The sequence below is a fragment of the Myotis lucifugus genome, unplaced genomic scaffold (assembly GCF_000147115.1).
Source record: "Myotis lucifugus unplaced genomic scaffold, Myoluc2.0 scaffold_0, whole genome shotgun sequence".
NCBI lineage: Eukaryota > Metazoa > Chordata > Mammalia > Chiroptera > Vespertilionidae > Myotis > Myotis lucifugus.
This window is the reverse complement of record NW_005871048.1, coordinates 47,436,439-47,451,310: the sequence shown is the minus strand read 5'-3', so window position 1 is coordinate 47,451,310 and position 14,872 is coordinate 47,436,439. Positions and strand designations below refer to the sequence as shown.

General features: G+C 38.2%; 1 protein-coding gene across 1 annotated transcript in view; it reads right to left on the bottom strand.

Moving 5' to 3' along the window:
• Positions 1-966: 966 nt before the first annotated feature.
• Positions 967-14,872, bottom strand: part of DEPDC1B (DEP domain containing 1B) — a 62,682-nt gene continuing 48,776 nt past the window's right edge. Inside the window, exons 8-11 of the mRNA XM_006081428.3 lie at positions 8,480-8,646; positions 6,331-6,507; positions 4,385-4,570; positions 967-1,435 (exon numbers count right to left, since the gene is read on the bottom strand). Coding sequence (XP_006081490.1) covers positions 1,274-1,435; positions 4,385-4,570; positions 6,331-6,507; positions 8,480-8,646 — 692 coding nt within the window. The 3' untranslated portion in view covers positions 967-1,273. The remainder of the gene's footprint in view (positions 1,436-4,384; positions 4,571-6,330; positions 6,508-8,479; positions 8,647-14,872) is intronic.

Sequence of the window (14,872 nt, the reverse complement as noted above, 5' to 3'; positions counted from 1 at the left end):
ATTTGCAAAAGCATAAAGTAAGCAAAAAAAAAAAAAAAAGGACAAAGCACCCTCCTAAAGGCTAGTACAAAAGCCAAAATCTCACTTCTTATTCTATCATAGAAATAAATGACTAATATGAGAACAGTGGCCAAGGCAATATGTCAAGCATTTGAAAAATACTTAAATAAATGCAAAAAAACCCCATGAAACACCATGTACAGTATTTTTAAAAAACCAAATAGTATTTATTTACATTCTATTTACTTTCAAAAGAATGAGGAAGCTAGGGGAAACATATTTATAAAGAAGGTAGTTTCATTTTACTTAACCCATTTGTGTTTTTCATGAAACAACAAAGATTTGACTTACAATCACATGTCTAAAGGGAATGAAAGCGTTTATCCTGTTCAGTTTTCCATCTCTAGCCATGACTGAAATTATACCACTGCAGTCAGATGAAAATCTACTCCACTTCTAAGTAAACACCAACTAATATATATGTTATAAAAGAACCAGCTTTAGTAAAATCTGTCATAGCAGCCAATAAACCTTCAATAAAAGATACAGATATCATAACACAGGACATTTAAGACTCTTTGTTAACAGTGAAAATCAGAATTTACACAGGAGATATCATAATTGGCTATTAAGTCAATAGCATCACAGTAATGGTACCCAGTGTCTTCTTATTCAAGTATATACACCATTTCTAAGACTTGGTTATAACAAAGACATCAGTAAATAGGATGTACACACAATTATTTCACAAACACCATGAAAAACAACAACAAAAAATAGCCTTGAATTTTCTAATGATTACAAATATGTTAACATTACTATATATTTCATAATGTTTAACTGATTTGTATACTTTAAATCTAGCAATGAATTTTAGAAAAATACTGATAATGGCTCAACATGGTTTTTTGTGTGTGTCTTTTTAATGTCTTTTTATTGATTTCAGAGAGGAATGGAGAGGGAGAGAGAGATAGAAACACTAATGATGAGAGAGAATCATTGATCGGCTGCCTCCTACACGCCCCCACACTGGGGACTAAGCTGGCAAGCCAAGCATATGCCCTGACCGGGGATTGAACCATGACCTCCTGGTTCATAGGTCGACGCTCAACCACTGAGCCATGCCAGCTGGGCAACTCAACATGTTTTGAAGTCAGATCATATTTATATTTCAGTAGTCTGTATTTTCTGCTCCTCTTTCTTCCACCACCATCCTCTTTAACCACCCATTTATTCAAAACAACGTCTGAGATCTCTACTGGCTGTGAAAGTATTACATCCGAAAACTTCTAGTTCTTTGAAATGGTTGGAAAGGGTTTTTTAGTGCCCACATTAGCATCTGTGGTTTTGGTTTTGGTTTTTCGGGAAACAGAAGTGCTTCACTTTCTGGTGTGGGAAATCGTTCTTGGTAGACTTCAGGGTAGGATTTTTGAAACTAAAAAAAAAAAAAAGAGAGAGAGAGAGATCTACAATGAACCCAGAAAACAGGTAAGAGTCAATAAAATTGGGCAATCTAATTTTATAATGAGTTTCTGACCCCATATTTTCCTGTTCTTGTTTTGTTTTAATGTTGTTTTCCATCCAAAAAAAAAAGAGAAGAAAACAGATCACAGTCACATTTACTTGAACACAAATCCATTTTTTATGTTGAATCATTTGATTCCACTTTCTATAAATCTAATTCACCTTTAATTTGATCCAATCTTCAAATAAACTTCTCATTTAAGTCACGTCTTATATTTCCCCCACTGCCAACTGTAAATCAACCTTACTTTAAAAATAATAATTAACTCTGATGTGAAAATAACATGTTCTAAATAATTAAAATTTTGGTCAAACTCCTTCCACCATTTCTTAGCCCACCTGCTTCTGCCCAAATTGAAAACAATGTAGTATATATTATATTATGAAAAACTTAAAGAGAGGCAATAAGTTTTTCCTCTGCTCCTCACCACTGAACACTTCTCCAAAATGACTGAGAAAAATATGATTGGGGATCCAGAACTCCAGTGCTCTGCGTATAATCCTATACTTATGGTGTGATCAGGAATCAAGCTATACAGGATTCAGTCTTTAAAAATAAAAACCATTCATTTAACCTTGGATCAATATTTTAAGAATGATCATAGTAAACATATTTTGAGTTGAAAACTATTGTCTGAAACCCTAAGCCATGTTGTTTAATAAGAAACTTCGTGATGCCTGAGGCAAGAAACCAATTTGACACTGGCTATCTAAAACCAAAGGCTTTTAATTTCTAGACATTTTATATTTGTAAATTCAGTGTGATTTCAAAGAAATCTGTCCTCATTTAATAGCTTCTCTAGGTTTAAAGTAATTTCTCTACTAACTCATATCATATGCCACATATCAAAATAAGACAAATATTAGAGAATAAATGGTAAAAGATGTACTTTGGAGAATAAAGATGTGGGAAATTGACCACAACCTACACGTGTAAATCACTGAGACTTCTGGAATACATGAACTAAAAAATATACTTTCAAAACTGCTATCTCAGAAGATGAGGTTTGCAAAAAACCCTTTAAAATAGAGAATTAAAAAAAACATAAGAACTATAGAAAGAATAAATTACTAATAAAGAATATCACTTTTTACTCGGAAAACTATAGGACACTAAAAAAAGGGATAGAGGAAGACATAAACAGATGGAAGAACATACCGTGTTCATGGATTGGTAGAATCAACATCATTAAAATGTCCATACTACCCAAAGCAATCTATAGATTCAACACACTCCCCATTAAAAACCAATGGCATATTTCACAGACCTAGAATGAACTCTCCAAAAATTCATCTGGAATAAAAAAAAAGACCCCGAATAGTTGCAGCAATCCCTAGAAAGAAGAAAAAAGTAGGAGGGATCTCGATACCAGATATCAAGCTGTATTACAAAGCCACTGTTCTCAAAACTACCTGGTACTGGCACAAGAACAGTCATATAGATCAATGGAATAGAATAGAGAGCCCAGAAATCGACCCAAACCACTATGCTCAATTAATATTTGACAAAGGAGGCAAGAACATACAATGGAGTCAAGACAGTCTCTTCAATAAATGGTGTTGGGAAAATTGGGCAGATACATGCAAAAAATGAAACTAGACCACCAACTTACATACACCATACACAAAAATAAACTCAAAATGAATAAAGGACTTAAACATAAGATGGAACACCATAAAAATATTAGAGGAATCCACAGGCAGCAAAATCTCAGACATATGCCGAAGCAATATCTTCACTGATACAGCTCCTAGGGCAATGGAAACTAAAGAGAAACTAAACAAATGGGACTACATCAAAATAAAAAGCTTCTGTATCGCAAAAAAACCATCAACAAAACAACAAGAAAGCCCACTGCATGGGAGAACATATTTGCCAATGGTATCACTGATAAAGTTTTAATCTCCAACATTTACAGGGAACTCATACAACTAAACAAAAGGAAGATAAACAACCCAATCAAAAAATGGGCAACGAACCTAAATAGACACTTTTCGGAAGAGGACAGAAGAAAGGCCAGGGACATATGAAAACATGCTCAAAGTCATTAATCATCCAAGAGATGCAAATCAAAACGACAATGCGGTACCATCTCAAACCTGTCAGAATGGCTATCATCAACAAATCAACAAGTGACAAGTGCTGGCGAGGATGCGGAGAAAAAGGAACCCTCGTGCACTGCTGGTGGAAATACGGACTGGTGCAGCCACTGTGGAGAACAGTATGGAGTTTCCTCAAAAACACTAAAAATGGAACTCCCATTTGACCCCATGATCCCACTTCTGGGAATATATCCCAAGAAACCAGAAACACCAATCAGAAAGGATATATGCACCCCTATGTTCATAGCAGCACAATTTACAATAGTTAAGATTTGGAAACAGCCTAAGTGTCCATCAGCAGATGAGTGGATTAGAAAACTGTAGTACATCTACACAATGGAATACTACGCTGCGGTAAAAATGAAGGAATTCTTACCATTTACAACAGCATGTATGCAACTGGAGAGCATTATGCTAAGTAAAATAAGCCAGTCAGAGAAAGATAAATATCACGTAATCTCACTCATTTGTGGAATATAAAGAACAATATAAACTGATGAACAAAAACAGATCCAGAGACAGAGAAGCATTGATTAGACCGCCAAACCTCAGAGGGAAGGTAGGAGAGGGTGGGGGTAAGGGGGATAGATCAACCAAAGGACTTGTATGCATGCATATAAGCCTAACCAATGGACACAGACACCCGTGGGGGGTGGGAGGGTATGAGGGCATGAGTGGGGGTGGTGAGGGGGCAAAGGGGGATAAGGACACATACCTTAATCAATAAAGAGAAAAATAAAAAGAATATCCCTTTTACCTGCTTCAATTTTTTCTTCTTCTCTTTTCTGGAGAGCTTGGCATCTGTTATGACCTCCTCCAACAAAGCTGCCAGAGGTTCCTGAGAGCCGTATGCTCTTTGGTATTCAAATTCCTCTGGACTAATTTGACGACAAAATGATGGAGCAGATAAAGTGATATCCATGTCGGCTCCCGGGTATTTTATCTGAAGCAATAGGATTAGTAGAGAGAAAAAAGTGTATTTTCAAATAAATTACAAAAATTTGTTTAGATTAAACACAATTTACAGCACATGTCATTCCTCAATTTTAACTGGGGAAAACTCTTAACTAATAATGTCTGAAATTGAAACATAAACTAAAGAAGTTGACTCTAAAATGATTCAAAACAAAAAACAATGTTGGACACACAGTGAATTATCAGGTTCCTTCCCCATCTGAAGAGTCTAGTGTTCCCTTCCTTGCACACTTTAGCCCAGCTGTCATGGAGAGGGAAGTCCTACAACCATCGTCAAACATGTGAATAATGAGAATCAGGTGAAAACAACAAATGTGCAGACACTGTACAGGGCAAAGGGAGAATTAAGAGGAAAGATGATACCAAAACCTGTGAATAAGTGAGCATCCATGAAAAATACTTAACTTCAGAGTCCAAGAGGGTCATCTTCTCAAAAATAGAGCATCTATTGTTCTTCTGCAGTGAATAAAATTGCAACTATTCACTTCTTTGGCTTAAGATAGTTTTCCAGAAGCCACAGTTAAAAATAAGTGTTGCCAAGAAGAGTAGTACATTAAGTACACTTCATGCCTCAACATCAGTTTACCAAATCAGTTAGAGACAACCTAAGAGAGACAGACCAGAACCAGAAGGGAAAGACAGGATACTTCCTTTTTATTTACCTAGGACTCACCCTTTATTCCGGCCAGGAAAACCAGGAAAGGGCTGGAATAAAGGGTGAGTCCGAGGTAAAAGGAGAAAAACACCAGATATCTATCATTAAAGGGCACAACAGGGAGAAGAGGGTTGCAAATAAGGTTGATAGAAGGCTGGTGTAAAAACAATGCCTGCCTCACAACTGATCTATCCCAGGTCAGCCTCAAACTGCCCCAAAACTGAGGAACCTCAAAAAGCACTTTAGTGAAGAGGTCGAACCATTCTGAAGGAACCAAGCAGAATTTCTGCCAAGACTTTTTACCAAAAGTTTCTGCTCCTACAGGCTGACATACAAACCCCATTTTAGGGTCCACATAATATAGCAACAACGATGATAGCACTCCCTTTCAAAGAGGTACCTACCATGTCAGACAGTTGTGCAAGGGGTTTTACAGTAATCCATAATTTAGTATTATACTGTGTAATACTTCACAACCACTTTATACAGCATGTGTGGCCCATTTTAATAATTGAAGAAACTAAAATCGAGAGAGGTTAGGGGATCTGCCCAGAGCCACACAACAAGGGAAGAGGGGAGCCAGGAGTTTGACCCAGGTCTTTATGGCTCTTGTTCGCCTACCACACCATGTTCTGAAGTGAGGCAGGATGTATGGGAGTTAGGGGCACTGATTCTGGAGACTGATCTCATCAGTTTGAATCCTGGCACTGTGACCTTGGACTAGTTGCTTAAGTTCTCTGTCAAAGCTTTCTCATCCAAAAAATATAATAACAGTATGTAGGCTGCAGGGCTATTAAGAATGAAGACATGTATTTCTTCCATCAGGAAGTATATGTAGACTCTGAACAAATTCACTTAAGGAGTTTGCAATCAAAAGTATGTGGTTTTGATTGACATAACAAAACCAAGTAGGCAACCACAAATTTTCAGTGATAACAAACTTGTATGCTTACTATGTGCCAAGCCTTGTTGTAAGCACCTTGTACATATTAATTCACTTAGTCCTCATAACATAAACTCCCAAGAAGCCTAGCTGACAATTTCATAGGATTTGAGAATATCCCTTCCTTTACCTGCACTCTTCGTAGGTGAGCCACACGCTCCTCTATGGAGGTCTGCAAGGCCAAAGGGACTTTCAGAATATCTTGGTAATTGTCCATCAGAAATGTTACCAACCTAGCAGCTAATAACTCATCCAAGTCCACTTCATCCTTGGAGCACAAGATGCAACGGGAAAATGTCTGAATCATCTAAAAGAAGAAAAAAAAAAGGTGGGGGAGAGTTTTAAATAAATACCAATGAATTTTTTCCCTACTCTGAATTGAGTACGATCTTAATTTGCAAAAAGCAAATGTGACTAGTCAGTGAGAAATGGCCCACAGCACAGGGTGAACATCCTACCTGGCACTTAGCCACACCTGGTCATCTCAGATGTATTGATTTTCTCATTAATCAGCATGAGCAGAATGTGCATCGCATCTCACAGAGACTTAGCAGAGATGCTTGTCTGAAGGCTTTTAAACTCCTTTCACAGATGGTTTTAAATATGTATATTTAAACAAATTCTGAAAATTATCATTACCATCATGACCTTGATCATGTAGCACTTTTAAGTTCGGTGTACTTTATAGCCATTTAGTCTGATAATATCGTAATTACATCATTGATTTTTTTAAAAAAATATATTTTATTGATTTTTTACAGAGAGGAAGGGAGAGAGATAGAGAGTTAGAAACATCGATGAGAGAGAAACATCGACCAGCTGCCTCCTGCACATCTCCTACTGGGGATGTGCCCGCAACCCAGGTACATGCCCTTGACCGGAATCGAACCAGGGACCTTCCAGTCCGCAGGCCGACGCTCTATCCACTGAGCTAAACCGGTTTCGGCTTGATTTTTTTTTTTAATCTTTTTTTTTTCAATCTACTTGCACAGTTTTATGGGTCTCAAACACTATATATTTTCCTAGTTAACTTATTTTCTCTAGGATTTTGAATGTACATTTGACAGTGACCTTGAAGAAAACCATGAGACTTTACAAGAAGCGTATTAAGTGATGAGACCCTTTATGGTAAGCAGAAATATAAAAAATATTATAGCAGCTACTTCCACAGAATTCATATTAACTACTCCATTTTTAATGCTATCCTTTGGATGGATTTTCTTAGTAATTTTATTGCTGACGATAGTATTTCAAAACCTATAAACATGTAATTCTGTCTAATAAGACATCACTTTATCAATATTGCAGATGACACTTGATCTTCATTCACATTTATGTGCACAGAGACTCTGTACTGGGAGACTACGGACCCCAGGGTACTCATGAATGCCTTGAAATTGTATGTAAAATTTTATATACGTGTTCTTCTGGAGAATATGTACAAACTTTTCTTCAGCTTTTCAGAAAAGTCCACTAGCCTCCCCACCAACTCCTTCCCCCAAAAGGACAGGAATCACTCCCCTGGGCACTGAGTACTCCTCTCATCTTACTCCACACTTCTAAAACTGGGCCAGTGGACCCCAGGGGTACACAGGGTTCACCAGGATATGAGAATAACATATACATACCAATGAAGCATCAATTTCACTCTAAGACTGTTTTTTTAGATAACTTAGAAATTTAGCTAATTAGCGATTCCAAACATAAACTCTATTTTAAAACACATGCTGACATTACAAAGTAGAATTTAAAATTACTCAATTTTAAGCAAAATTGAGCATATTTTAAGAAAAACCCTCATTCATGGACCCTTAGGTCATACCCTAGGAGATACAAGTTCTCCTTCTCCTTCCCAGTTGTCTGGTCCAATTCCACATTTTGCTTCTTCCCTCGTTAATCCCTTTATATGCTGCATCTCTCCTACTGGTTATAGTAACAATGACTCTGCAACCCTTTTGACCTGGAGGAGAGTGTTGTTTTCTTGAGAGATCACTTATCCTTTCTGTCCACCCTTCCTTCTCTTTGTGTTGACAGTAGACAGGATACAGCAGGTATCTCTACACTCAGAGTCTGCCCCTACTCACTTTTTCTTTTATTGTGTTCTTTAAGACACTAAGACCAAAAGCACAATACCAGTCTGGGTGGATTCCAAGCCATGGCTCCGTAAGCAAGTCTGCCATGTACTAGTATCTTCCTCTGCTTGCCAAGCTAGTACACTTTACTCAGGTGAATTTTATTCCAAAAACTCAAGTCATGTTAGATGTTAGAACTCAACCTACCAGTGTTCGGGTGCCAAGGCCATCACAAAGTGGTGGCATCTCCTTATTTGAGCAGATCCTTGTCATCATCTTCATCAACAGCTGTAACTTCCTCCTATTTTCAGGTGGCAGGAGGAGGCAGCAAATCTGAAATGCTTCAATGGCCATTTTCTCCTCCTGTAACAAACCTGATTTAGAAAAAAAAGTTTTTAATCTTAAAAATCTATAGCTTACTTGACTCTATAAAGTTCACATTTTTATAAAATATACATTACTAAAATTATGTAGAACATGTTTACATGTTCAACTACTGGGCCAATTGATTATAGATCCATGGTCATTTACAAATTAGCACAAAAAATACAAACCATCAACTAGAATTGAACAAATACAGCCATTTTCCCCTTCACACCACTGACAGATATAACTGAATTTTCATAGCATTCTTTCCCACTGAACCAACAGCAGTCAGATTGAGCCTAGCCTAACACCTGACCCCCATGAGCAAGAACATGAATGTGCCATCACTTCCCTGAATTCTCCCCCTTCATTATTTCCTCATGACAAGCAGATCACCATCTTACACGATTCTCAGACTAAATAGTAGAACTAATGCTCCTATGGTTAATCCATTGCCAAATAGCTCTGCTTCTAAGTAACACCTGTCCAATAACCCTTCCTCCCTCTTAAGCATTTTTTCTGGTTAAGGGAGTGATTCAATTATGCTACATGCCATTCCTCTGCACCCAGTATGATTTTGCTAAAAATTCTAATATTGTGTGCTCTTTATCCCTATTTGTCCCTGGACACAGCCATTGCAAGCTCACTACAGAGATTAAACTGCTTTCACCAATTTACTAACCCATATCCAACCTCTTCAAGTTTCTAGCCTCTGACTTGAAGGCAAAATCATCTTTCATATTCCATAAATATTTTCTGACCATTTATGATATGTCAGAAACTATGCTAGGTCATGGAATTTAAAAAAAATATGCCAGGTCCCTTTCCTGTAAAAAGGAGAGACCCACAAAAAATAAGTGACAAAATATAAATGTAAGAGATGCGCTTCAAGAGACATTTGCAAGAGGCATATCAGAGGAATGCTAAGTCACTCAATATGAATGCAGTGTAGGCTTTGAGGGTAAGGGCTTAGTGTAGAAGTGAAGCTAAAAATACTGCAGAGACGAGATCTTAGAAACCCTGAATACCAGATTAAAGAGCTTGGGTTTTATCCCAAGGGCACTGGACAAGCCTGGAGAGAAAGGAGGAAGGAGGAAGGCGCTTTTATATACAAGTTCAGATTCTAAATGTTCACCAGAAATACTGCTGCTGATTATCATTATCATTTATATAGATCTGCTTTCAATTCTACATAATCAAATCCATGAAAAGAAAAAAAGGTTTATGACCACATTTTAATTTATTCTTTCATGTATCTAATAAATATTTATTTAAGCCCTGCATATACTCCAGGAACTGTTTTTAGAAAGGATACAGCGGGGAATAAAATAAAATCCTGTCTGACCTCATGGAACTCCCTTCCCAACAGATAATGAGCACAGACATATATAAATATGATGTGAGGTGGAAAAATGCCGTGAAGGAAAATTAAGAAGAAGCTGGGGAGTGATGGGAAAACACTACTAGTGTTTTGAGAAAGGTCTCTTTCGAAGGAGGTGACATTTGAGCAGTCATCTGAAGGAATAATAGTAAGCCAGGGAAATATCAAAGAGACAAATTTTTAAGGCGGAGGAAATATCAATAAAGATTTTAATGTGTAAGTATGCTTTAATTACTTGAGGAACAGCAATGAGGCCAGTGTGATGAGAGAGTAGTGTGTAATAAATATTCAAATCAGAAATGAGGTTAGAGAGGAAGCCAAGAGATACACAGAACCTTGTAGACTATCATTAATGACTTCGGGTTTTATTGTAAGTGATCTGAGAAGCCACTGGAGAATTATAGGTAATGTAAGGGTGGGGCAAAAAGTAGGTTTACAGTTTTGAGTACATGAAACAGTTTATCCTTGTATTATCCTAGAGGCCCGCTGCACAAAGTCGTACACAGATGGGGTCCAGCTGGCCCACCCAGGGGAGGGGCCGTGGGCGGTTGGCAGGCCGGCCCCAGCCCCTGGTCAAACTCCCGGTCGAGGGGACAATTTGCACATTAGCCTTTTATTATATAGGATTATATAGGACTAGAGGCCCGATGCACAAAAATTCGTGTAAGAGTAGGCCTTCCATCCCCCAGCTGCCAGCACCAGCTTCCCTCCTCCGGCCACCAGCAAACACCCGGAACCCGGGCTGGCCTGACCTGGGCTGGCTTCCCCCAGGCCGCCTGCAGGCACCCAGAACCCCGGCTGGCTTCTCCTGGGCTGCCTGCAAGCAACTGGGACCCTGGCTGGCTTCCCCCGGGCCACCCACAGGCAACCGGGACCCCAGCTAGCTTCCCTCCAGCCCCGGCTTCATCAGGAAGGACGTCCGGAAGACGTTCAGTCTAATTAGCATATTACCCTTTTATTATTATAGATTACTGTATTATTTTACATAGGAATAACTGTAAACCTACTTTTGCCCCACCCTGTATGTACAAATACTTTTCAGAAACATAAAATAAGGTGAAATTTGACTCTCTCTATAATTGAAAAAAAAACACAGGGATTTGTGAACTAATGTGATAGAAGGCTTCATGGAAAAAGTGGAAGGCTTTGTGGAGAAAGAGATCTAGAATTTAATTAACTCTTACCAGTTACAACTGCTATTTTATCTGAACTTCCTCCTTGTTACTCACAATCTACAGCTGCCAGAGTAAAAAGTAATTCAGGAATGACAGATAAAGGAAGTAGCAAAAAAATATGCTATATATTCATAGGTATTCTAACTATGTTCATATATTTAAAAAAAATATAAACACAGTGAGGAGAGCAATCCTATCTAATAATAGACAAACATGGTAATTGACAGTACCTTCGCTACGCCTCCAATTGGCTAATCAGCACGATATGTAAATTGACCGCCAACAAAGATGGCGGCTAATTTGCATACTGCAGGCAGGGCGGGTCAGTGCCATCCCGCCTGCCCTGTCGCCATGCAGGCCCGCTATTTGACACCCGGGGCAGTATGGCGGAACAGCGCCATCCTGCCTGCCCTGCCGCCATTCGGGCCTGCTATCTGCGACCCAGGGTGGCAGGCGTCCCGTGTACAACCCAACCCGGGGCGGCCGGGCAGGGCAGCAGCTATCGACCTGCCCGCCCAGGCGTCCCATGTGCGACCCAACCTGGGGTGGCCGGGTGGGGCCCGCCTGGGCGTCCCGTGTACGACCCAACCCGGGGCGGCTGGGCGGGGCAGCAGCGATCCGCCCGCCCGCCCGCCCGCCGTCCGGGTGTCCCGTGTGCAACCCGACCCAGGGTGGCCAGGCGGGACAGCATGGCTCCTCTGTCACCCCAGCTTCCTCATCACAGCTCCCTTGGGGCCTAAGCCTTTAGTCAGACATCCCCTGAGGGCTCCCTGGCTGCCAGAAGGGTGTCTGACTGCAAGCTTAGGCCTGATCCCCCGGGGAGTGGGCCTAAGTGAACAGGTGGACATCCTCCAAGGGGTCCTGGACTGCAAATGGGCACAGGCCAGGCTGAGGGACTCCCCTCCCCACCCCCGAGTGCACAAATTTTTGTACACCGGGCCTCTAGTGGAAAATATAAAAGAGAACCAAATGGATATTCTAGATATGAAAAATACTAAGCCTCAAACATTCACTAGATAAAAACCATTACAGATTACATACTGTGGAAAAAAATCAAAAAAGTTAGACACACAGTAATATAAACTTTAGCCAAAATAGAAACAGAGAGAGAAAAAAGTGTGTGGGGGGGGAAAGGGGGCAATGAACAAAGCTGCAGCAACCTGTGGAAAAATATCAAATGATCTAACACATGTATAATTAGAAAAGGGAAAGGAGGTGTAGAAAAATTATTTGAAGAAATAATGGCCCCAAAGTTTCCAAATTTGATGAAATCTCTAAATGAACAGATAAAAAAACTTCAATGAATCAAAGCAAAATAAACACAAAGAAAATCACATAAAGGCATATTATAATTAAATTCCTAAAAATCATAGAACTCATGATAGAGGAAACCTCAAAAGTGGTCAGAGGAAAAAAGGACACATTATGCCCAGAGGAACAAAAATAAGGAATTACCATAGACAACTTTAAAGTGCTGAAAGAACAAAAACTTTTAACACAGGATTTTATATCCGTTGAAAATATCTTTCAGAAATACTTTTCAGAGCTCTCTGTCCACCCTCCAAAAAAGCACAGAATTTGTTTCCCAATAGACCTATACTATAAAAAATGTTAAGGACACTTTTCAAGCAAAAGGAAAATGTTATCAGATGAAAACCTGGATCTACAAAAGAAATGAAGAATACCAAAAGAGATTAATATGTGGGTAGATAAAACTTGCTTTATGTTTCTTGATTTCTTTGAAGGCAAAATATCTGTTTAGAGAAAAAATAACAATGTGTAGTAGGATTTATAAAGTGTTATTAAAAAACATATGTAGGACTATAATGTATGAAATAGTACAAAGGGAAAAAATGAAAAAATATTATTGCAATGTAGTAACATTATATGTGAAATAATATAATATTTAAAGGTAGGCAAAGATTTCTTTAGACACAAAAAGTATGAACCATAAAAGAAAATTATAAAATGCATTTCATCAAAATTAAAAAATTTTGCTTTATATTTATTACTTTTAATAAATATTTTTTTTATTTCAGAGTGGAAGGGAAAGGGTAAAAGAGATAGAAACATCAATGATGAGAGAGAATCATTGATTGGCTGCCTCCTGCATGCCCTCCACTGGGGTTCAAGCTCTGTCCCTCTCCCTTCCTCTCTCTAAAAAAATCAATAAAAACATATTTTTAAAAATCTTAGAATTATAGAAGCTTCTTGTGAAAGCAAGATAGAAAGACTTCATGAGACACACAAATTAATTTGACAAAGTAAAACACAAAAGCTCTTTATCTTGTGATTAAAATCAAAGACAAGTCACAGACTATGAAATGGTATCTGTCAGACTGAAGGTAAAAAAAGACTACTAGCATTCAGAATATATATTTTAGAATGACAAAAAGAGAGAGAGAGAAAGAAAAAATAGGTAAAGGATAGAAAAAAATCTTTCACCCAAGAAGAAACCCACATAACCAATAAATAGCAATAAGATTCCTTTCCAGATTAGAAAAATTAAAAAACTTGATGAAACCAAGTATCAGTAAGGAAATGGTCAAATAGAAGTATAATGCTAATGGGTTTGTAAATTGCTGGAACTGCTCTGGAAAGCAATTTGCTAAATATTTTGCTTCTACATATAGAACATATGCAAAATCTATTGTTAAATTGGGGAGGATGGGCACATGGATGTGTTTTATATTAGTCTCTGTTCTGCCAATTTAACACCACCATCTCTCAAATAGTATTTTGGTGGAAATCAAATTGCAGGGTTCCTTTTTTAAGTGCTATTTAAGAACATTTTCTTTTTATGAGCAATACCTCCAATAATAATGAACACATCTAGCACTAGGTCTTAGCTTCTAAACATCACTTTACTAAAAGGAACCAAGAATCCTTGAAGAAATGGCTGGTTCCACGGCTTGGAAAAGAAAGTACAACATGAGCCTGCAGTGCCAGTGCTGTAAGAATGATGGGGATGTGGCAAAGGATGTGAACCAGTTTGAGGAGCCTCCTTCAGGGATTTTATGTATAACAGACTGCTTGATATTTACTGTCCTACATGTCACTGAGGCTGTTCAGTTTAGTCCCCACTCACAGGTCTTTTTTTCTCTCCATACTTTGTTCAGGCTAGCTTTTATGGCTATGTTAATACTTAAGTTCCTTGATGTTTTTTGCATTGTCTAATCTGTTCCTAATCCCATCCAATGAGATTTTCCTTTGCAATACTGTATTTTTTTTAACTCCTAAAGTTCAATTTGGTTCTTATTTCTTTGTTCTTTTTTTTTTTTTATGAGACTATCTTTTTTTAAGTGTACAATTCAGTGGGTTTGTTCTCTTTGTGGGTTTGTGTGGGGTTTTTTATTATATTCATGAAGCTATGCACCTAACCACTATTTCATTCAAAAAACATGTTTGTCATTCCAAAGAGAAATCCCCATTCCTATTAGCAGTTACTTCCCATAATCTTCTCCACTGCCCCTGGAAACCAATCATTTCTGTCTCTATAGATCTATCTGTTCTGAACATTTCATATAATGAAATCATACAATATGTAATTTTGAGTCTGGCTTCTTTCACTTAGAATAATATCTTCACGATTCATCCATGTTACAGCATGTAACAGTATTTTACTCCTTTTTATGGCTGAATAATATTCCTTTGTGTGGATATACTACATTTTATTTA